The sequence below is a fragment of the Polyodon spathula genome, chromosome 1 (assembly GCF_017654505.1).
Source record: "Polyodon spathula isolate WHYD16114869_AA chromosome 1, ASM1765450v1, whole genome shotgun sequence".
NCBI lineage: Eukaryota > Metazoa > Chordata > Actinopteri > Acipenseriformes > Polyodontidae > Polyodon > Polyodon spathula.
The window spans coordinates 80,873,963-80,898,943 of NC_054534.1; the positions used below are offsets into that span (position 1 = coordinate 80,873,963).

At 35.7% G+C, this 24,981-nt stretch overlaps 2 protein-coding genes across 2 annotated transcripts in view; both read left to right on the top strand.

The window, feature by feature from the left end:
- The first annotated feature begins 400 nt into the window (after positions 1-400).
- plrg1 (pleiotropic regulator 1) lies at positions 401-9,616 on the top strand. Its single transcript, XM_041263706.1, has 15 exons — positions 401-523; positions 2,040-2,146; positions 2,519-2,655; positions 3,020-3,073; positions 4,074-4,167; positions 4,380-4,470; positions 4,905-5,006; positions 5,133-5,225; positions 6,482-6,631; positions 6,714-6,815; positions 7,278-7,380; positions 8,207-8,315; positions 8,438-8,577; positions 8,705-8,898; positions 9,436-9,616. The coding sequence occupies exons 1-15, from the start codon at positions 515-517 to the stop codon at positions 9,493-9,495; spliced, it is 1,545 nt and encodes a 514-aa protein (XP_041119640.1). The 5' UTR covers positions 401-514; the 3' UTR covers positions 9,496-9,616.
- A 3,618-nt stretch (positions 9,617-13,234) lies between these two features.
- Positions 13,235-24,981, top strand: part of dchs2 (dachsous cadherin-related 2) — a 53,473-nt gene continuing 41,726 nt past the window's right edge. The window contains exon 1 of the mRNA XM_041263717.1: positions 13,235-15,328. Coding sequence (XP_041119651.1) covers positions 13,565-15,328 — 1,764 coding nt within the window. The 5' untranslated portion in view covers positions 13,235-13,564. The remainder of the gene's footprint in view (positions 15,329-24,981) is intronic.

The following is a 24,981-nucleotide window of genomic DNA, read 5'->3' on the forward strand; positions in this document are numbered from 1 at the left end:
GAAGGTGCTGATGACAGTGATAAAATAAAGTTCAACTAACATTTCAATGATGGAATTTGTTACAATGGGATACAATAACAAATATTGAATTGAGGTGAATTGATCCAATATTCTGTAAATGTTTTCTCCAATTTATGTACTAATCAAAGTTTTTTTTTTTTTTTTTTTTTTTTTTTTTTTTTTTTTTAGTAAAAAGTAAACTGCCAACAAATGACACTGTTCCTGTATGGTCTTAATGTTCGACAAAGGTTTTAGTGTGCTACTGTTGTCAGGTGATAAACAGCACTGTTATCAAAATCCATACACATTCAGGTCCTTGTTATTTAACAACCCTCCACAACAGCAGTTGTCGCTGCATTATTTATTTACGGTCCCCTAAAGCCTACCCCCTCCCCGGAACAGGAACTGTGAATCGCATGTTTCAATTGCGCAGCGGAGACGTGGAGTGAATGTTTTGTCTTTAGAATTCCATCTACCGACAAAAACAAGCTTATAAGTTCGATTTTTAGCAACCATGGTGGAGGTAATTAAATAAACATTAAGTTTCAGGCCCTTGTTATTTTTTTTAAATACAAGGATTGCATATTCAGGTTGTAATTAGTCTACATGCATGTTTAGTTAGGCCATCGACGTTCGTTTATGTTTTTTGTTAAACAATATGTTTTGATTTAAAAGACTTTTGGAACAGGCTTCTACTGATATGAGTTACACATGTTCTTTTGAAATGTATTTTGAGAAAGCGTTCATTGTTGTATCATACGACTGGGTGTTTGTTAATGTGCTTCAGTAGGGAACATTTTAAAATGATTCCAATATAATAATTAAAAAAGACCCACAGGGTCAATTGCAACGAACTGAAAGGAGCGTATTAACTAGGGATGATCCCGTGGTTAGTATGCAGGATGGTACTAAACTAGTACGCAATACCAATTGCAACGAGCAAAGCAGTTCAATAGTCCCCAGCTGCGTATTAAACATTTGTCTTAATTGCAACGAACCCAGAGTAACTGCTGTTGCCCTCTAGAGGATACTAAAACGCAATACTAAGTTACTCCAGCAATTTCTGTGGATTAAAGGTATCATACTAACTAGAACAAACATGACAAATCCCTAAATGTATTGACAACTTATAAAACGGAACGTTCATAACCAAAAATTATGTAAAATGATTTAAATCGGTGTGTAGGGGGGCGGGGTGGTCATGGTGATTACATTCGTATGGATGTACGAAGCTCTTGGCATTTACTTTCGTGCGTAAATACATTCTTACATATGTTTTCTCTTTTTAAGTTCAAAAAGCGTAACTTAAAAAAACAGAAAAATGTTCTGTTTAAAAAAAAAAAAAAAAAAAAAGTTCCTGTTTGGTAGCACACTGCAATAAAGAGCTTAATACTGAGCGTACTGAAGCTTGGGATCAGCAAGTCAACAACTTTGTGCCCCATCTTTTTTCGTTGCGATTTGTACTAAAGTAGAAAGCAGGTATGGATGATTTGCAATTGACCCCCAGTGTCTGTGGCTAAGAGTGTATTCATATGCTTCTTTCACCAGCAAAATACAACGGCAGTTGTTACACAGAGGAAGTTTAGGCTTGGGCATTTTCTCAATATGTTTAACAAAAATTAAACGCAAAGGCTAGTTGCTGGTATTTTTTGTGATGCTTAAATGTTTTTTAAAATCATTTTTTTAAAAACTCAGTCACAGTACAATTTTTTAATACTTTCTTATCTCAAGTCTTTGTATAACACTAAAGAACAACCCTTTCTCCATAGTGTAAACCTGGAGTGGCAAATGTTTTTTGCTATTTTACTGAGCACTGTAGAGATCTAGCATTTAACTGGCGTATCCCACCTGGGAGAAGTGTTCTTCAGTGTACCTTAAGAGATGTGTTAGACATTTTTTTTTTTTTTTTTTTTACATTACACTAAAATGTAGTCACCTCTTAAGTAAGTTTAAATTACACTAAATCATCAGTGGAGAATTCACCAAATTGTGGTGTTTTTAAAGTGACTGTTAGAACTGATTTATGTATTTTGTTTTAGGACGTGCAGAAGCACTCTGTGCACACGCTGGTGTTCAGGTCACTCAAGAGAACTCATGACATGTTTGTGGCTGACCATGCCAAGGCTGTTGCTATAGATGAAGAGAGGTATGTTTTATATATATATAATATATATATATATATATATATATATATATATAATATAGATATATATATATATATAGATATATAATATACTATAGCTTAACTACTTGCTTTTAAAAAATCTTAACATAGAGTTGCAGGCTTTTTCTTGACAAATTTGCTAAGAGGGGAAAATGTCTTGCAGTTTGCTCCTAAACTTTGCACAGTAGCAGCAACTTAGTAAATCTGGCTTTAAAGTTTTAAGGTGCATTCTATTTTGTGCTAATGTGTTTTATATTTTAAATGTTACCGCTAGGGTAACAATTTTCATGACTGTTTATAAGGTGGCATTCATTTTTGTGCCATGATAATCAAGAATGCTTTTGTTTTTATCAGCCACAAACTAAAGATGGCAGCCAAGATCCGTGCAGATTATAGCGCAGTGCTCCATATGCCTGTTCTTAAAGAGGGCAAAGAAAAGATCCTTCGCCAGACAGATGACCAGTATGGACAGGGATTTTCTGCAAACCCTAGTATGTATCATTTTGACATACAATTTAGATTGTGTAGATGGCTTCATTCATTTCTAGTTATTACTGGAAAAAAAATAAGTTGGAGAATAAGGCATACCAGATTCGTTTGGTAATCTTTAATGATAGACAAGGATTAATGTTTACAGCTGGACATGTGAGCAATTCTAAGTGTTATTTAAAGACAAATTGGTTTATTTTGTTTTAGTTTTCACTCGAGTTGAGTTTTTTTAAACCAAACATCAGGGTGGTTGCTGTCATCTCCCACAGTTACTTACATTTTTCAGATAGTTAAGAAGTGTTGACATAACATTAGTGCACCATCAATGTTGACTTTGCATACAATAACTTTTTGTGTTTTGTTTAGGTCAAGACTCTGACTATGTCATAACTGGGACCCACCCATACCCATCTGGACCAGGTACAGTTGTGTGTTTGCTTCTTGTGAAAAGTAGGGTTGAGAGAGATCAGTAGCTTTTATTTATTTAATAATAATAATTATTCTTTCCTTTCCTATTTCTTTGCCAAGTGTGCTGCTCCTGTGTTCTGTTGTACTGAAATATTTGAGCTCAAAAAACACCTATTGCATTCAGATCTGTTGAGCATATTTTCCTGAATTTTACATCCCTCCCTGAACTAAGAATATTTAAATGATAGATTACATACATTAGCTCTTGCAGTACTAAGTAAAAAAAAAAAAAAAACTGCCTTATAATTGTATAGTTCTGTGTTGCATGAGGTAAAGCAGTGCACAGTTATGTAGGGTTATACCTAGTCCAGGCGCCATGAACTGCACCATGTTTTGTAGGGGCTTGTTTATGATGTCACAGAACCCCTCTGAAACGCAGACCATACATTATTCTATATATACAAGTGTGTGTAACACAAATATTGTACATGCATATAAAAGCAGGTGGCAGAAATAAGCAATTCACAACTATCAACAGATAAACAAAATATAAAGACAAGACACATTATTTAAATGAAAAAAAAAAATAAAAATTCCAGTTTTGTAATGCAAATGTCCTGAGTAAAGCTGCAACCTTGGCTTTCCTTTTACATTAAAATTGTCCATTACTACTTTCCAATCGCCACGGAAACATAGAAGGGGGGTTACTCGGGAGCGGACGTTCCAAGTGGAAAGTACATTGCATAAATATTGAAGCAGACGTGTACATCGTATCAGAAATAGTTAACAGTAAAAGCTCTTGTATTGTAAATTTAAAGACCAAGTATAGGAGAACTGCCGCTGTGGTGCTGGCCCTGGTTTTACCCAACAATGATTCTTGTTTACTTGTGTTATTTTTAGATCTGCAATGTTGAATTTTAAAGTTATGGTTAATGTGCTAGATCAAGTAAATCAGTACTTAGTATTTGTTTGCTGTCACTATTTCACTGTGCTTTGCATTTGTAACTTTCAGGCGTTGCACTGACTGCTGATACACAGATGCAGAAAATGCCCAGTGACACTGGTGTTCAGTCCATGGCGCTGGCTCTTCCTCCTTCACAGTCCAGGTAACAAGTCATAATGAACCAAGCTTCATCTAGTATGTTAAGATTAAACATGTGCACACTGTATGAACTGTATTTTAAATGGTTATACACTGTGGTGTATGAGGTGCTTAGCGTCAATCATGTTCTTTCAGAAATGCACTTTAAAAGCAGTTTTCCCAGTAAAGCCTGACCACTTGTAAAAACAGTCCTCTAAAAACTTTTTTTTTTTTTAGGCAAGATGCCAGTCGTACAGCAGCGAGTATGGCTGATATTCACAGACATGCTGGCAGTGCAGAAAGGTCACAGCCACCTGGTCATGCCTTGGTAAGTATTCCCTACCGTATATAACCCTATGCGGCACACAGCACAGTGATAAAGGCAGGTATTCAAAAGTTAGACAAATAAAACATGTTCCGGGTATTCTTAAAATAGATGAATACCTTGTCCAAGTTTTGCATGGCTTTTAGGCCTAGTAACTCTTATACCAGCTATTGAGGTGGTGTAAATTTACTTGAACCTACAAGAACTCTTTTGCTTTCTAAGTAACACACACAGAAAAAATTTAATTTAATACAGTACCCAAAAAGGTAGAGTGTAGTGTTTATACAATATACTGCTAACTCAGATTTTGCTTACAATTAACCAAATTCATCAAAACAAGGGACGTTATACAGTACTGTACTCATACAAACATTCATTTAGGTTTTACAGCGAATGTAATCTGAAGTTGTGGTTTTTGTATTTATTTCTGTATTTAGTCTTACCTGGAGGCAGGGGGCACAAAGAATTCTTCATTGATGGCTAAGAAAGCACCAACAATGCCCAAACCCCAGTGGCACCCACCATGGAAACTGTACAGGGTAAACTTGTGTAGAACTCTGTTTGTAATACACATAAACAATGTTAATCCTTCTGGCGCTTGAGTGTGTTTTCCCACGGCTTTAAATTATGCAGACTTCAATCCTGCAAATTCTTTGCTCCTGCAGGTTATCAGTGGTCACTTAGGATGGGTGAGGTCTATAGCAGTAGAACCCGGGAATCAATGGTTTGTCACCGGGTCTGGTGACAGAACTATTAAGGTGAGTGTACATTTTTAATTTTGTGCAGGCTGTAGATTGGTAGTTTGTTGCTGTTTGGTTGAAAATGTTAAATTCTAAAAATAATTAATTTAATTTTATATATAATGAATATTGGGATCCATTGATTTGAAAGTTGTCTTTATGGAATTAATGATTGTTAAATGATCCTATATAAAATCACTTTTGCAATTTAGGGACAGGGACAAGCAAGTTAAGAACATCCTATTAAAATGAGTTTGAAACTTATATTTATATCCAGGGCTGGCAATAGAAACTGAAACAAGCAATGTGATTGGAACCTTGCTTGACCAGCTGTCTGTATATTGGATGGATACGATAGTTGGACACTTGTCACATATTCTAAGTCACTGTGCTGCCTAAAGTACCGGTAGCCATCTTGCTTACAGTTAAAGATGTACAGCTGTAACTATGAAACTGAGTGACCAATTACTTGCAAAAAATCCCAAAGTAGTAAGTAGACATGCCGGTTTGGATGAAGAAATAGTGAAATAAACTGGAAGATAGCAAAACAGAAAATTACCAATGAAAAAAATTGCTGTCTTTATACTCTCCCACCCTGACTTTGTCACTTCAAATATTGTGTTTTTAGAGGTTTGTAAACGCTAAAGAAAAACACACACTTCTGCACATTATCTGCCCTCTCTAACACAGACCTTGAACAAATTACTGAAATCCGAGTAGTCGTTGAATTTATTTTTATTCCTCACGTCTGTTCTGCTCAAACAGTGTCTGCACTGAGTGACAGGAAAAAAAAAACAAATAACTGTGCTGTCGCAACTCAGCCTCTTGGTATATTTTTTCAATGGCAATGTGCACAATGTAAAAAATAGATGTACTTTCATGTACAAGTTTTAATTAAAGGAATGTACTCAGCTTAACTTAGTGTGTCGTTCAAAGTTATACATGGGACTACTTTATTGGCGTAAGGATATTTAATAAAAAAAAACTAAATTTTTTGCCCTAAACAGGATTTATGCTTTTTTTTTTTTTTTTTTTTTTTTTTTTTTTTTTCCTTTCCTTCAAAGCCACTGTTTTACCTGGATTATAAATGCAATAATGCCCTTCAGGGTGTCCATATGTGTAGAATGTACAGGCGTCTCTGGGGTTGGAGGTGCATGGCTTCGTCTCGTGCCTCACAAAGCCACGAGGTGTCTGTATATTAAACGTATACAGACGACCTGTCTGGCCTTACTGTATACACATGTATAATGTCATGTTTTTTTTTGTCTTTGCAGATCTGGGACCTGGCGAGTGGTAAACTGAAGTTGTCTCTAACTGGGCACATTAGCACAGTCAGAGGAGTTGCTATCAGTTCACGTAGCCCATACCTTTTCTCCTGTGGAGAGGATAAGCAAGTCAAATGTTGGGATCTGGAATACAACAAGGTATTAGATCTAGAGAATAGATCTAGATAATTTTTTGTCAATGTGTACTATAATGAAAGTTAATGATTATATATATTTTTAGGTCATCAGACATTACCATGGCCATCTAAGTGCTGTGTATGGTATGGACCTGCATCCTACAATAGATGTTCTGGTGACATGTAGCAGAGATTCAACTGCTAGGGTGAGTGGAATTTACCCATTGGTATTGCATTTTTGTGATTTTTTTTTTTTTTTTTATAGCATCGAAAGAAGTTCTTCACTGTTATGTTAATATTAAGTTGTTAGGATGTTCAAGAAGCTGAAAAGTCGAGACAAAATGTGTTCATAGAGTAAGATTAACCTATTCCTGCTTATGTAACCTTTTGTACTGTAGTTAGAGCAAAGACTTGCCCAGATGCAGTAGAAGGATAAAAACTATCGGGAAACTTTATCCTTGATGGTAGTAAAACATCAAATATGTGAATCGTATTGAAGCATGGAAAAACTGTTTGTCCCAGCAATTTTTTTTATTCGTAAAGGAATGTAGTTTATGCCTGAATTTTTTTGAAATAACACTTGTAACCCTCTACCTGACTGTGGAAGAAATTGCTTGCTACAATATGGAAGGTGATTTTTAATTCTAAAGATGTGCATTTTATTTAAGGTGTGGGACATCCGATCAAAAGCCAATGTGCACACTTTGTCAGGGCACACCAACGCTGTAGCAACGGTGAAGTGCCAATCTGCAGAACCACAAATCATTACAGGTAAGAAATGTCCTAAGTAGGGATGGGAATTTTAAATGTATAAACGCTAAAGAAGTGGTTTAGTAATACGCTAGACGTATAACGGGTCACTTGACATGTCACCAAACGCATATTTTATGCATTCATTTTAGTATTTTATCATCAGTAGTCTGTCGCGTGTCTGACTGCTCTAGTGCCACAGTAAGCGTGGCTATTATAAAAAGGAAGGGGTTTGGAAATTGTCTAAAAGTAGCTTTTAAATTATTATTTAATATGCAATAGCTGAATGTTAACCAAATGTAGATTTGAAAATGTAATTGCATATCACGTCCATTTATATTGCGTTTTGTTACCCTTGAAAACATATAATTTCCGATTGTTTACATGTTTTTAATTGAAAATAGTTAATCAACTTAAATGTTAATGGAAAGTAACAAGGAAGAATTGAATGTAAATTTAGTATCAATTGCATATCTATTTAATTTATGCACGCAATAAAGTGTTACCAACATTTCAATGTACTTTCTGTGTGGTGTTTTTTGCTTTGTAGTTAAGTCTTGCGATGTTAAAACGTTATTGGCTTATTTAGGGTCTATTTGCTTAGAAAATACTAACCGGGGCTGTCAGTATCGGCATGTAATATAAAGAGAGAGTGTGTGTGTGTGAGCAGATATGGTTTAAACGCTGGCATTGCAAAACATTCAAGCATCGTAAATTTACCAAAAGCACATCCCTACTACTAAGGAAGTCAGTTGTTTAGAAGAAATGTTCATTTTGTAGACTATCCAGCCACTGTTGCTACTGTCTGGACTTGCAGTCACTGCTGCCTGTATTAATGTTTTTGCAGGAAGCCATGATACTACCATAAGGTTATGGGATCTGGTAGCTGGAAAGACTAGAGTAACATTGACAAACCACAAGAAATCTGTGAGAGCTGTGGTTTTACATCCAAGGCAGTAAGTATTCACAACTTATACTGGGTTTCAAACTAATGCCATTCACTTTAATTAGTTTTGCAAGGTAGCCTCCTGAACAGTGCATCGTCTGGTAACTTTTTAAACTGTTTTATCTCCAATAGGTATACTTTTGCTTCTGGCTCTCCGGATAACATCAAACAATGGAAATTCCCTGATGGAAATTTTATCCAGAACCTCTCTGGTCACAATGCTATAATCAACACGCTCGCTGTGAATTCGGATGGAGTACTGGTATCAGGAGGTATGTTTTGTTGTTTTTATTATTTTAAGTAAGTGGTCTGTTCTATGGGTAAGCCCTACAAAATAGCATGACATTGAAACTTTCCCTTGGGACTAAAGAACAATTTGCCAATTTTATTTTTCTTTAGCTGATAATGGAACTATCCACATGTGGGATTGGAGAACAGGCTATAACTTCCAGAGAATCCATGCAGCGGTACAGCCTGGGTCCCTGGATAGTGAATCAGGAATCTTTGCCTGCATGTTTGATCATTCAGAGAGCAGGCTGATCACAGCAGAGGCTGACAAAACCATCAAAGTCTACAGAGAAGATGACACAGCGGTAAGCATACTATCTGTTTTAGTAAGAATCTTGCCTAACAAGTAGGTTTTGACATGCATTGTATGAGTTACAAACATTTTATATTTGTATCTGCTGAGTGGGATGGATTCTAGTGCATAAAGTAAAAATGAGGCTTTTGCGATGGTGACTGGCTTCACACTAAATGTTTGACCTTGCCCTTCAGCTATAGTAGTAAATTGGTAATACTTGGGGTACCATTTTACTTGGATTTCTTGCTTTATCAAATAATCTTTTGAAATGAGGCTATTTTTATTGATTTGTTTTAGAAATACCAATATATTTAGTTAACAAGGAGGTCCACATACTTGCTCAGGTTAATGTTTTCTGGTAGGTCAGAGCTTAATAAACAAAGTTTTTAGCTTGTCTTTTAAATTTAACCTAGGTGCTTCTCCACTGCATGACCTAGCGGTCCTATTTTGTTGGGCTTTCAGGTCAAGGTTACTGCTAATCAGGAAAATTAAAACAATGCAGTGGTGATGGCTTGTGTTGAATTAATTTCCACGTTTTTTCTTTCAGACTGAAGAATCTCACCCAGTCAACTGGAAGCCAGAGATCATTAAAAGGAAGAGATTTTAAAGGATTATCAGCCTGTGTTAATTTCAGCAGTTTTAAGTTGTTTTCAGGTGCACTCTGGAACAGCCAGTGCTTTTCTAGCTGTTTTATGTTGTACTTTTCCAAATAAACATTTTCTATGCTTTCTATTTTTTTTTTTTTTTTTTTTTTTTTTTTTTAAACCACATCAGTGCTTTTCTATTTTTGGAACATCACCCTATGGCCAGTAAATGCAGCCGCTATACAAATGCCTAAACTAGAGACTACAGTCTTTAATTGATAGGCTTTAAAAAAATAAACAAAATTAGAATTTACAAACTTTAAGCCATAGCACGTGATTCATATTAAATACACTTGGGGAAAGAACAAGAACATCTGGTAAAGATTACCTGTACTGCCAAACTATTAGGTGGTTACCGTGGTGTGTGTGTATAATATCATTTTTGTTTGTTTTTAGCATTTGTAAAGATATATTATAGGCTTATTACAGTACATCCATTAATCCCATCTGCAGTCTTCGGTATATGAGTCCAGCCCGCCCAGCTTACCATTTAAAATGGCAAGAAATTTTGAGCAGTTTTGAATAACGACAGCGCTATCACTCATGTGTTTCATCTGCCATCAGGAGCCACTCCTCTGCACCACGGCGACTGACTTCATTGTAAATGTAATCTCCATTAGGATCATACCCTGCAATAAACATATATAATATGCAATATATATATATATATATATATATATATATATATATATATATATATATATATATATATATATATATATCTTTTTTTGATATTATATTCTATTTTAAAAATAAATAAATAAATCTTATTGAGGAAATTTTACAAAAACAAAAAGGGTATTAATTTATGTTTCACCTCTAAGTGAGTTTAATGCTGATTTTGATCGCTGGGTCTATTTCAATACCAGTTAGCAGTCTGTCATACCTGCACTGGACATGCAAATAATTTAGAATGAATGCATGGTAGGAAAGACCCATGTGGAATAAATACATATATTCTGTGTGTTCTGCAGTCATATTCTTTGTTTGAGCAAACTGACATAATGGAAATGACCTAGATCGCTAATTGATTAAATTTGTATAGTATATGCAGCCTTCTCCTTTTATTTCCTGCAGTATCCATTGTCAGCTGGTGTCATGAAGCTCTATAATTTATGGCAGAACTGCTGGGGTGATACTTCTGTTGGCCTGTAATATTACAAGCGTCAGTGAAGCAAAACGATCATTTAAGGGTTATTACTAGTGTTGGAAGTTATTTTTTTTTTAAAAAAGGTTATGTTACAGTTACAAGTTGCTTGAACAAAATTATAACTAGTATAGTGATTTCACAAAAATTATAGCTAGTTATAGATACTTCTTGGGCACAGTACATTTTACAGAGATTTGATGATTTTATGCTATTTTTGAGCAAGATTAAATAAAATGTGTGTTCATGGAACATGTTAGATTTGACTTGCGTGAAGTACTTTCTGATTTCCATGTTAAGCAGTTGCCGTAGTCCTTTTCTTTAAATGCAACTTTTTTCACATGAAATGTAATGCAATTGTAATGAAATGTAATTGTAACATTAGTTACAATTTACAGGAAAATGTAATCGATTACGTTCATGCATTACATGCATGTAATGCGTTACTCTCCAACACTGATTATTAACCAGTATTATGGGCACAAAGCCTACAGTTTAAAAACAGAGGTATAGTAAAAAATAAAATATTCCTGAAAATGTTCTATACATGTGTGTGAATTTGTCTTACCTGATATCAACCCAAAGATGTCCGGAGATAATCAAATCAAGCTGCTCACAGGCGGTACTGTGGCTTGCCTGCTGTCCATATTGTTTGTTTATTTATTTATTTGTTTTTTAGAGTAGAGTGAGCAATGATCAGGCATAAAACAACCTTAGTATTATTACATATGCCACCGCCACGCTCGCAGCCATGCTACATAAAACAAAAGTATACTTATACATAATTAGTTTGCGCAGATGTTTATTTGACATGACGTGTAATGCAGTAAATGCAGCTCTTTAGCTTTGGATTTTTGTTTTGTTTTTGTTTTTACGCATACATCATTTTATTTTAGATGACCTACACTTAAGCATCGTGGATATTCCTCCTTCAATGTCCAACCATATCGATAAACCATCTTTAATTGATCTGCCAAAAAAAAAAAAAAATTCACCAGAACTTGATGGACCACACTGTCGCTCTGGTAGGACAATGTGATATGAGAAGACGTTATGTGGTGAAAAAAAACAAACACCGAAGGTAAATGTGTCAAAACCAAATTATATTCCGACAGAATCAATGTAAGGAGGTAAAAACAGTACTGAACAAAAACTGGATTCACAGTTGAATGCTCATGAAATCATTTCAGGTGTACAGCTATATCAAACAAATAAGGACAGACATGCGACACACATATTCACTTATTATACTTCGTGTCAAGCAAAAATAATAACATGAAGATTTAAACAATGTACATTTGCTTTAATAGACAAGGGTTTTTTGTATCAGATAACAATACCTGTTGGTGGTGGGTCTGTAAACCACTTAATTGTAAAAAATAAAATAAAATTCAGTATTCTTAAACTTGTGGACATATGACCATCAACGCAGTGCAATGTTTTGTTTTGTTTTTTTATATATATTATTACGATATAATGTGGTAATGTTACGTCCGAATTGAGAATCCTTAATGCAGAAAATTATTAAGACTATTTTCCACACAACTGTTCAGTTTGTTCATTCTAAGTATTAAGAACCGTGGAAGCAAATTGACAAAACCTTTAACATCCGTGTCAACATTTTGTATTACTTTTTTTTTTTTTTAAAGCATTGATAAAACTAAATTTTGATATATCAGATTAATTTATCAGATATATAATAGCTTTCCATTTCTCATCGCTATCCCTGTGCTGCCTTTTTTTTTTTTTTTTTTTTTTTTACCACATATCTGTATGTTTAACATCTAAGACATATAAAGGAACACTATGTCCTTTGTTTTGTTACAGTACGGTACATCACCAAATCGCGTTTTTAGCGCACCTGTTTACTCACCTGTCAACAAAAATGTGGGTTTCCGTTTATGTACAAAACCACCAGTAGATGGCACTGGGGAGCTTCCCATTTTATGTCCGGGACAAACGTGACCTTTTTTTTTTTTATTATTATTACCAAGAAACTCAAAACATATAAGAATAATGCATTTGAGAATATCTATACAAGTATTCAATGAAATATAAAGTGTACTGTGCAAACAAAAATGGTACCGTTTGCTATCTTAAAGAAAAAAAAGCAGAATTTAATAATAAAGCCTATGGCTATCTTTTGAAACTAATTTTGTTATCACAAAAAGGTAAACTGTAGCCAAAAGTAAACTGCACGTAATTCAAAACAGAAATTTTGATTGCACTGTATTTCCAATTTAATTGCAAATTATAGAGTTCTCTATTATAACATTTATTTAAAATAAATATACAGTCATTGTTACAACGCATTATATCTTTTTTAAAACATCTAAATCCCATTTGCGTTAATTAACCATTTCATTCAGTATATGTTCGCGGTTTGAACTGCGTGCCCTGTTAGTAGATGTGATGTAGCCGACTTTGCTGACGCTAGACGCAGATCGGGAACACCGTTGTCAGCTGTATTTACAGTACTTAACATAACAGAGATTGTGTGTAGGGAGTTTGGCTGTGCTTATCACATGATACAAAGACAGTGATTGGCAGTCAGACTGAAGAAGGGACAGGAGGCAAGTCGAAGCTTTGCTTCCTTGCGTTCCACGCAGTTGCTGGTGCTAACATGTTTGATACTATAGTTGTCGCTGAATTACCTGCAATTCTTTGGAAACGGGAATACTATAGCTGTAAATAAAATTAAAGTCGTACAAATAAAAAAAAAAAAAAAAAAAAAAAAAAAAACGCCAGTTATGAGCTTTGGAAGTGGGCTTGTGCGTGCTATACAGTGGACTGCTACGTGACTACTTTGCTGTGGGTTCTGTATGAACTTTTTTTTTTTTTTTTTTTTTTTTTCCAAAAGAGAACGAGGACTTAAAGTGTGTTAAATGGATACCTTGAGAACACACAGCTCTTTGACACAGGCATCTGTGTTCCTTAAAACAATTATCCTTGTTGTGTTATCTTTGTGCAACAAATCCTGTGCTCAGGTGTACAATCTGAGCTTGTCTATTGAAGAAGGACTTCCAGCAGGGACAATTGTTGGGGATATAAGAACTGGACTTCCAAATGGCACTCCCAATAGTGGATTTTTCATATCTGAGAGCAGGGAATCTTATTTTTTTAAGGACCTGGATATTGATGGAGACTCTGGTATAATTTCCACAACAAAAGCTCTGGACAGGGAGAGCAGGGGCAAGTATGAATTTGTGGCAGCTACTCTAACTGGAGAGATGGTACAGGTGGAGATCCTGATAATTGATGTAAATGACCACTCTCCAGTCTTCCCCAAGGAAAAGGTGCAGCTAAATATTTCTGAGCAGAGTCCTTCTATGTCCAGGTTCCAGCTGGAGGGTGCTCTGGATCTAGACGAGGGAGAGTTTGGCATCCAGGGATACAGGATCACTGAAGGGGATCCCAGTGGAATGTTTAGGCTGGAATACAGAAGCAGGAGCAACCGTGATCTCAGTGTGGATCTGATCCTGTCAGGCAAATTGGACAGAGAAAGCATTGACTTCTATTCCTTAGGCATAAACGCTTTTGATGGAGGCAACCCCCCCAAAACTGGAAATCTGCAGGTTGACATTGTTGTCTTGGATGAAAATGATAACCCTCCAGTGTTTAATCAGGCCAAGTATGAGGTGCTTGTTTGGGAAAATGCACCTCTGACAGCCTCCGTGTGCCAAGTTTATGCCACCGACCAAGATCTCGGGAGCAACGGGAATGTCATCTATGAGATTAACCGTCGCCAGAGTGACCCCAATGAGCTGTTTGTTATCAACAACAAAACTGGTGTAATCAGCCTGAATAAACCACTGGACTATGAGAACCAACCATTTCATGAGCTAATAATCCAAGCACGAGATGATGGAGCCCAACCTGAGTACAGCAGCACATTTGTTTTGGTCAAAGTGCTGGATATTAATGACAATAGTCCTACCATTAACATCATGTTCCTCAGTGAATCTGGAGAACCAAAGGTCTCAGAGGAAGCCAATATTGGAGATTATGTGGCCAGGATATCTGTGTCTGACCCAGATCTTGGGGAACAACTAAAGGTCCATGTGTCCTTGGAAGGTGGCGATGGAAAATTCACTTTGAAACCATCTGATGATTTTCTGTATTTTCTTTGTGTCAATGGATCTTTGGACAGAGAGAAGCTGGATTTGTATGAGTTGAGGATTGTTGCCTCAGATTTTGGAGTTCCACCTCTGTGGAGCGAGAAGACTTTTTTGATAACAGTGACGGATATAAATGATAGCCCACCAGTGTTTGAACAAGATATATTTACAGTAAATGTATCAGAAGCAGCATCTCGGGGGACTGCCCTGCTTCAAGTTCATGCTAAAGACTCAGATGAAGGCATCAGTTCTGTTGTGTATTATGCTGTTGTGAATCTTTTGGACACCTACATGTTTGCTGTAGACTCCATGTCTGGTTTGATAACTACAGTTTCTCCTTTGGATCATGAGAAACAGCACCTCATACACTTGCTGGTAGTAGCCACAGATGCAGGAAGCCCACCCTTGTCTTCAACAGCCACAATTGCTGTCCATGTTGAGGATGTCAATGACAACAAACCAGTTTTTGAGCACCAGGTGTATAATGCCTCTGTGCTAGAACATTCACCGGTTGGGAGCTGTTTTCTTCAGGTAAGTTACACATTTGTTTTTCTAACACATTTGAGTTGTGTAAAGTACTGTACTAGACTGTGGTTGAACAAAATTAGAAACACTTGCCATACAGTATGTAACATATGGTTTGACCATCACAGAACTTATTATTTTGTATGCTATAATGGTACAGTATACCTGACAAGTATTACGTTTATTTACAGTGTTGAGTTGTCCAATTGAGATTAAACTTGCTATGGACCTTCTTTAGCATGAGTTATTAATGTATCATGGTATACTGTAGGTTATATGGAGGCTGTCTGTCTGCTTGGTCAGTTGCGATGAAACTTGCTGAGGATATTACTTTATATAAATTGTCATGTTATGCACAAATGTAAGAATTGGCTTTCTCTGGTGAGGTACTTTTTTTTCTTTCAAATAGCATATATCTATAATTGTACAAACAACGACTAGCTAAATTGAACACTTTTATGTTATGTCATCAACGACAAACCCTCCTGTGGCTTTAAACAATTCACCAGTGTGGAAATCCATATTTGGTGTGACCACCCTTTTGAAAGCATTCTTACTTTACAGCATTTTTTCACACCTGCCTAAAACTTTTGCACAGTATATATATAATATCATATATATATGCATTATATAGGACGGGTGACAATGTCAAAGTTTTTTGTTACAAGATACATTATTTTATCTCGACTGTAATCACAATTTTACATGTAGGTTGCTCCTGTTCTCATTTATGTTACAAATTCTAGGACACTTCGGTTTTCAGATAATGTCCCAAATTCTGGTCCACTCTGCTTTTCTGAATTCAGCCCAGTTTTTGGATGACAGCCCAGTTTCTAGGTCATGCTCAGTTTACCATAAAAATGTCATGTTATGCACAAATGTAAGAATTGGCTTTCTCTGGTGAGGTACTTTTTTTTCTTTCAAATAGCATATATCTATAATTGTTTGTGTGATTTATTTTAATTGAAAATACATATACAGTACTGTGCAAAAGTTTTAGGCAGGTGTGAAAAAATGCTGTAAAGTAAGAATGCTTTCAAAAATAGACATGTTAATAGATTATATTTATCAATCGACTAAATGCAAAGTGAGTGAACAGAAGAAAAATCTAAATCAAATCCGTATTTGGTGTGACCACCCTTTTGAAAGCATTCTTACTTTACAGCACTTTTTCACACCTGCCTAAAAAAAAAAAAAATAAAAAAAAAAAATATAAAGGCCTTTATCAGCTCTTTCACTTATGGGTTTTATATATATATAATGCCCTTATACTTAACATATATATTATATATGGTCAAATAGTCCTAAATCTATTCCTGATAGTTTAAACTGTAGTCTATACATAATGTTTAAACAATTGGAGTATGCAAATACAATGGAAAAAATAAGTAGTTACATATCATTGTAAAATACTAATGATTATATCTAGCGAGAGATTTTACATGTACATTGCTCCTGTTCTCATTTATGTTACAAATTCTAGGAACTTCGGTTTTCAGATAATGTCCCAAATTCTGGTCCACTCTGCTTTTCTGAATTCAGCCCAGTTTTTGGATGACAGCCCAGTTTCTAGGTCATGCTCAGTTTACCATAAAAATGTGCACGAGAACTAGATTGCAAATTCATTTAAGAGCAACCCTTCGTACATCAGTCAAAGATAATGTCTTTTTTTTTACTTTGCCCAGAATTTTTTTTTTTTGAGAAGAAACAGAAATCAAATTTAACATGTTTTTTTTTTTTTTTTTTTAGCTTATTTCTTTATTAATTAAACAACTACCTTTTTGAGAAGGGACATGGTATTTCGAAAAAAGGACATCTCATTTGCTTATGTAATGTCCATCAATATATAGTCATGTGTAACAGTTTATCAGACCTAACATGAATAGAATGGCGGATTGTAACATATTTTATTCACCTATCATCCCCCCCCCCCCCCCCCCCCCCCCCCCCCCCCCCCCCCCCCCCCCCCAAAAAAAACCCACAAACCTTTTATCAGCTCTTTCACTTATGGGTTTTAAGACACCAATGCCCTTCAAGAACTTAACATGAATATTAATGCATTGTATTGGTCAAATAGTCCTAAATCTATTCCTGATAGTTTAAACTGTAGTCTATACATAATGTTTAAACAATTGGAGTATGCAAATACAATGGAAAAAATAAGTACATTGTAAAATACTAATGATTATATCTAGCGAGAGATTACAGACATTCTTGTGCTTGGAAATATGTACACTGGCCATAAGAGGGTTAACTGCAAGCGTGATAGAATGACACACCTTACGATCTATTTAATGCCTAGATTGATACTTTGTTGTAGTTGATACTTCTAATAACCAATAGGCAGTCCTGATGTTGATAGAGTGCTGCAGGTTAAATGTATCAGCCTGTGCCACTTAATACATCCCTTGATACATTGTTGCTGTGCATATTTCTAACAGTCCACAGATGGAAGTGCCTGACATTCTAAACAGCTTGACATTATAAATAGGCTTGGTTTTGACATATATTCCTAACAAAACTACTAGCCTTCAAATGCCATGGACTTAATGAGCCTTTCTTTTCACACGAGCAAATGATGCACAGCAGAAAAGGCGGTGCACTAATTGACTAGTTTGGGGTTCTAACAGGTTTATTGCTCCATATCACCAGATTTACATTGAGCCCAATTTTTTAATTCTCCCATATGATATTTATTTGACTTTAGAAACAATTGTGGAGTGTGTGAAAAATGTACATTTTTATTTTTTGCGTGCAGTACCTTACACTTTTCTCTATTAAATGTCATTTGCCATGTGTCTGCCCAGTTCTGAATCTTGTCTAGATCATTTTGAATGACCTTTGCTGCTGCAACAGTGTTTGCCACTCCTCCTACTTTTGTGTCGTCTGCAAATTTAACAAGTTTGCTTACTACATGACCTATTTTACCAGAATCTAAATCATTAATGTAGATTAGGAATAGCAGAGGACCTAATACTGATCCCTGTGGTACACCGCTGGTTACCACACTCCATTCTGAGGTTTTTCCTCTAATCAGTACTTTCTGTTTTCTACATGTTAACCACTCCCTAATCCATGTACATGTGTTTCCTTGAATCCCAACTGCGTTCAGTTTGAGAATTCATCTTTTGTGCGGGACTTTGTCAAAAGCTTTCTGGAAATCTAAATAAACCATGTCATATGCTTTACAATTATCCATTATCGATGTTGCATCCTCAAAAAAAATCAAGCAAGTTAGTTAGGCATGATCTCCCTTTCCTAAAACCATGTTGACTGTCTCCCAGTACCCTGTTACCATATAGGTAATTTTCCATTTTGGATCTTATTATAGTTTCCATAAGTTTGCATATAATAGAAGTCAGGCTTACTGGTCTGTAGTTACCTGGTTCAGTTTTGTTTTGTTTCCACAGGGCGACCAATTTTCATCAGGAAAAAGTTAACTTTTCCAGTTTCGGAGTGTGTGAAAAAGGATATTATATTTTTTAGCAGTGCCCACTTTGGGATGGTGGTAGAGGGCACAGGAAGTTTTCTTTTTTATTATTATTATTATTTTTTTATTATTATTTTGCACATTCTTATCTCAAACTCAGCTGTGGTGAACACAAAATGCAAGACAGGTTTTTTATAATTACGTTTGCTTTACCTGCCTTTAAAGCTGTAATTAACATTGTTACACCATCTCCATTTCTTAATTACATCGTGGATATCAGACGATGATGAATCGAGCTGAAACATTTTTCTAGCTGTATATTCCTTGGACAAAACTGATGGCTTTACTCTCCCTGTAAGGAAGATGTAGTTGTGACGCTACACACCACTTGTTTCATAAAATAAACACATCTTGACTGGAGACGCACTGTTTTTAAGTTTAGCAATGGAACAATATTTTTTTCAATCAGTTTGAGGAGAAAACCAAGGAAGCCGCTGTTGGAAAACATGGATCGAGAATTGATTAGCAGTTTGCTACGCATGTGGACTGGCAGAGCTATACTGGTGTTTTTTTTTCTGAAAAGAGACTAATATTGCAGATAGCAGACTGTTTGGTTCAAATTGCATGTACTGCTAACCATTGATAGAGACGTTGCATCTATAAGCTTCTTGCCCAACATTGACTGCAAGCTAACAAGATAACAGTGCTGTGGACTACAATTAGCACAGGCTCTAAAGACTTCAGAGAGATTGAAAGAGTTAATGCCACTGTGATCAAAGGGGTCCCAAGAAGATAACAAAAGGCAGATTTATGGACCTTTTGTCTCCAGGAGTGTGAAGAATGCACTGAGTTCAGAGGTTGTCACACTAGACTACACACACAGACACACACACACACACACACACACACACACACTAAATTAAAGTACCTTTGCTATTGGTTAAGTGTCAGAGAAAGAGGAGATGGACCATCTACACAGAAGGATATTTAATATCATGCAAACATTATAATGATGAGTATTCTGTTTGTCCTGTACCTGGGACCAGACTCCCTGCATATTTCAATAAACCTAACAACTGATTGAAGAAAAGGACTGTGCATTTTCTTGAATCTACTTAATCACCAGCATTTTTTTAAAGTTACTTCAGCCGCGCTTTGTTTCTAGTTGACAGGACATGCTGATAAATAAAAAAAGTTGCAACATGCGTTCTCACAAGTAGTAGAGTAATCATAGCATATAAAGAATTTGGCAGACATCACATGTGAATGTCAGTGAATGCAATCATCCATGGGTGTGCAGTGAGCACCCCCACAAGAACATCACTGATACAATTATTGGATTGACGGAGATATGCCCGTATTATGGTGGAACAAAGCTTCCACTGTTGACAAGCTCTTGGCTGTGGCTAATGGGATGCTTTACTGCGGCCCTGGTGCCACCTCCTTGCTTAGACCATTGTTCTCATGCCTGGTACTGGTGGAAGCAAGACACAAAGGCGTTATTAACAACGAGCAAGGACTCACTCTACTGCTGGGCTGTTGATGGCCAGGTTGGTGTAACATATCCTGGGGTTAAAATTATACACTTCCTGTGAGTTTGGACCTTGTGTAACTAATGCTCACTGATACAATTACACGTAGAATATACATGACCTGACGACATCAACACTGTTTTTATGCTGGTCATTAAGCCATTGTTACTTTTATTGTTTAATTCACAACATATTTTTTTAGAACCAATAGACATAGTTTATTTACTGATTTGTCATAAATCAATCAGTCGTATTCAATATAATCTCTTGTAAAACTGCTTTTATAGACAAACAATTCTCTCCATAACTGAAATGTTCCTGTTTGGTGAAAATCCTCTGTGTTGTTTTTCTCCTTGGAGACAAAACAGGGGGCAAATTCTGAATGTGAACTGGTGCTAACAGAAACAAGTTGGGACCTAAGTATTACAAATTAAATTAGATAGACAGGTGGGTATAAAGGCAATTTGATACATTCTATACTCCCCAGCAATAAAACTGAAAAAAAAAAAATTAGTTACTGTAATAGAATAATTTCCTAAGCCCTGTTATCTTTTGTGTAACAATAATTGTGCTGTTTTATTACAGCTGGGCACCCCTACTGTTACAAAGTTGGATGATTATTCATTTTGACAGCCATATTTGGAAGATTCTGGATTAAGCCATTTTCTAACAAATGAGGCATAGTTAATAGCATTGATCCATCAATGTAGATAAACTTGGGAGCAGCCAGTGGGATAGCATATCACGTGTGTTGAACAAACACATTGGATGTTAAAGGGAAGGTAAAGATAAAGTTTTCTGGCCTGATGCTTTGTCCCACAAGATGGCCACCCTTATACATTAGGCCAACTTATTTGAAAATAAAAAAATAATGTTCTTCCCATTATAAAATGTATCAGGTATTTCATTTACATGTTAAATATGTGGTGACTCTCACATGTTTAAATACTCTTTTGTAATTCCTTGTCTATGACTATTGTTTGAGTGACTTCCATTCTCATTGTATTATACAATTTATTTTGTTGTCTCTTATAAATGGACATAGTAATGGTATTTTGCATCATATTTACATAGATCACCCTGTTTTAATCATGAATATGAATAGACATGGTTCAGCAACACAATCAGCAGCCTATTGAATTTAGTAATAAAGCCATGTAATCCTATTGCCACAAGTTAATATACAGTTATTGCTGTGATAGCATAATGATACAGATGCAAATTCAGTTGCCGATGTATGAATTCCCTACATATTTATCTATTTATTTACATGACAAAACTCCCCAACTTCCCCTTTCATTGTTACATTATACTGTTATGATGTTGTTGCTAATGTAGGTATCTGAGTGTAATGTAATGGACTATCTGCTGATTTGGTCTATAATGCCAACCAGGACAATGCTAGGGGTCCAATAAGGCTGTGTGAACCATTCATTTCTTCCCTGTGAAACAGTGAGTTTGTAAAAGATTTGCAATGGCAACTCGGGGCATATGAAGACTGTCAGTTTGTCTGCCCCACTGTCTCACTTCTGATCAAAAACCTACCTTGGAGGGTTATGTATTTTAGATATACTTCATAATTATACTGTCCACGTACTGGATTTAAGTTTTATAATTGACTAAGAACAATACAAAAATATTCAGACGTTACAGATGTTTCTGGACAAAACCCATTCAGGTAGTCTTTGTGCATTGCAGCCTGAGTGACAAATAATTTTAATTGCAGCCATATACTGTAGGGTTCTTGTCTGTATCAGTGGATGCAGCAGTTATATGAAGTAATAATAGACATAAATTAGATTTAGATTATTTTCATTCACTGGCCATTGATGCTAATATGTTAGATGTACACAATGGTATATACAATATTTTTGCAGCGAGTACTATGCATGGGGGTTTTATTGTATTATTATTGTTATTAAAAAAATAACAATAATAATACAAATAAACACATGGGTGGGTGTGTTTATTGTATTATTATTGTTATTTTTTAATGCAATAGTTTATTTTAGTTAAATGTAGTTGGCAGGAACAATGATTGCTCTCGTCTCTGCCAAACTACATCCCACGAGATTGCTTTGTCGGCAGCTAATAATTTATTGACACATTTGCTGTTGGCCACGCTTATTAGAAATCCCATGCAGAATGTGGCTTTGGGATAAACAAGGTAATTGATAACTAGTTAATCTATCGACCACTATAAAAACTAGCAGCTTTTGCTGACCGGGGTTGGAGAAAAGGAGAAAGAATGAGATCATTCTCAGCGGAGAGTAATCATTTTAAAATAACAATTGCTATTGGATTTGGACCAGCACGCTAGTTGTTAAAATATTTTATGTTGCAAGATTGTTTTGTTTGATGATTTGATGTTTGATGTCATAATGATGGAGCATTCATTGTCATATAATTCACAATATACTGTATTGTTCCTTCAGTAAAAAAAAAAAAAAAAAAAAAAGTAAAGGTTTAATGTATATTGGAAGGCATGTCCTTCAAATGGATTTGGATTCTGAAACAGGCCTACCGTATCAGACCCACCCAGCCTATAGCATTAGAATGTATCCTGGCATGGAACTCTTATGTCTTTTACAATGTGTATACAGCATAATTACGGCTTCTAATTTTTGGTTTTAACCGATAAAATCCAATAAGACACTCGATACAAAACAAATAAATAAATAAATTAAATCAGTGGATAGCCAATAAACACCAGAAAACACCAGTTAAACTATGTTAGTGGTTAATCAATTCACACTGAGTTTACCCTTTTTCCATTAAAAAATAAAATCTATTACAAAAATAATAAAATAAATACATTTCCCACTGCTGCTGGTCAATGTCCCGCCCTCTTGACTTGTATCTATCATTGATTCGTTCTGAATATTTTAAACCCACCCCAACTACTTAGTGACAGCACATTCCTGCATTTCTATTGCAGACTCATCTTGCGAGATTACAATCAGGAATGGAGGCTTGTTAGCGGAATTTAAAGCTATATTACATTAAAATACGGAGGATTTAAAACAGAATTGTGGCGAAATATAAAAAAAATGCCTACACACAAAACTCCCAGAAGAATGTGTCCATGACCATAGGGATTTCATTGTGGAAGACAGCAAAGAAGGTGCAACTTAAGTGTGCAAATACTGTCGCGTTACAATACATATTTTGACAAAAAAAAAATGCTTAAGCATTTTGTAAAGGAACCGAAGACACTAATTTCATACAGTATATCAAAAACTATTTACACAAAACTCAAAAATAGCTAAAAATAACCACCGAAAAATACAATTAATAAGAACTGAAAAACAGAAGCCCTAAGCATAATGACCTACTTACAACCTAAATTAGCAGATATTATATACAGTGATATAGTTAAACATTAGTCACAGTGGCTCTGTTCTGACCTTGAGCGGTCCACCAAACACTTCTTTCCTTTTCTAGAAATGAATATTGCTACTTTGATAAGCAATGAGTCATCAAAATATATACACCATAAACCAAGATGTAGGCTTTCTGTATCTTTGCAGAGGTCAGTTCCTTATATAGATCTACACATTAGCAGTATTTGTGTGCTCAATATAGGCTATGACAGTTTTTTATGTTGTACAAGAAACTTTTCTTTTTCAGTCACTGGCAGTCCCTTTTATTTTTAACTGTTATCTTATTAGACAGAAAGTTGAGTCTTTATATATACATCCATTATATCCAGTATATATGTACAAAATTAGAACAATTCATTACCATTAGCCAATCAGCTTCCAGCTCTTGCAGACTTCTATCACAACATCAGCTGTGAAATAAATTTAAAATCAATCCACTCGAGTACCGGTTTTTAATTGTGACTTACCGTAATGAAAGCTCAGTTCACATCTTCTGGATAGAAAATACTAAACAAAGATAAAATTGGTCCACATTTATTTTATAATCCACCAAAACCAGCCAATCAATACTTTGCACTGATGAAAGCAACCAGTCCTGCACCCACAACGGCCAAATCAGCCAATCACAGCCTGTCAGCTTGACTGGAGTTCAGCGTCTTTAACAGCAATACACCGCGACATGGACAGTTCAGTATTATTGCGGCTTTCAGCATTGTCCAGATAAAGTATAAGTAACTTCAGCCTGGGATGCATAACTCCAGTCGCGATCAACTACCACCTGGTAGAGTGAGCCTTCATCCACGGGCATTAAGTTGATGTCAACATAAGAAAACAAATAAATAAATTAAAGAACACGTTCCAGCCAAGCCTGCATAGATGGCTTAGATTCCCGCCTCCCATTACCATGTGATTTGATTACCACTTCTCTTTATGTGGTTGTTGGGACAGGAAATGATGTGCACTTTTTACTTATATATAAAAAGTATTCCTGTTGTCCAACAACATATCTCACAAGTTATCAGAGTCTGGGGGAATAATCAGGCATCTGTCAGTCTTACATTTGTACATGTACGGACAATACACAGAGGTCACGGTGATCTACTATTTCATGCTACTTAGCTTTAAGTTGTGTTAACAGCAGTTACAGGGGGTGAATGGGGCACTGCAGTCAGCACCTTTAAGAAACTTTCAATTACTCTGTTCACCTTTAAAGTAACAATTAGCCCTTAATATGATTGAATTTAGGCATAACGTAGTAAACCTATGACACACACACACACACACACTATACACCATACCATACATTGTAGCACC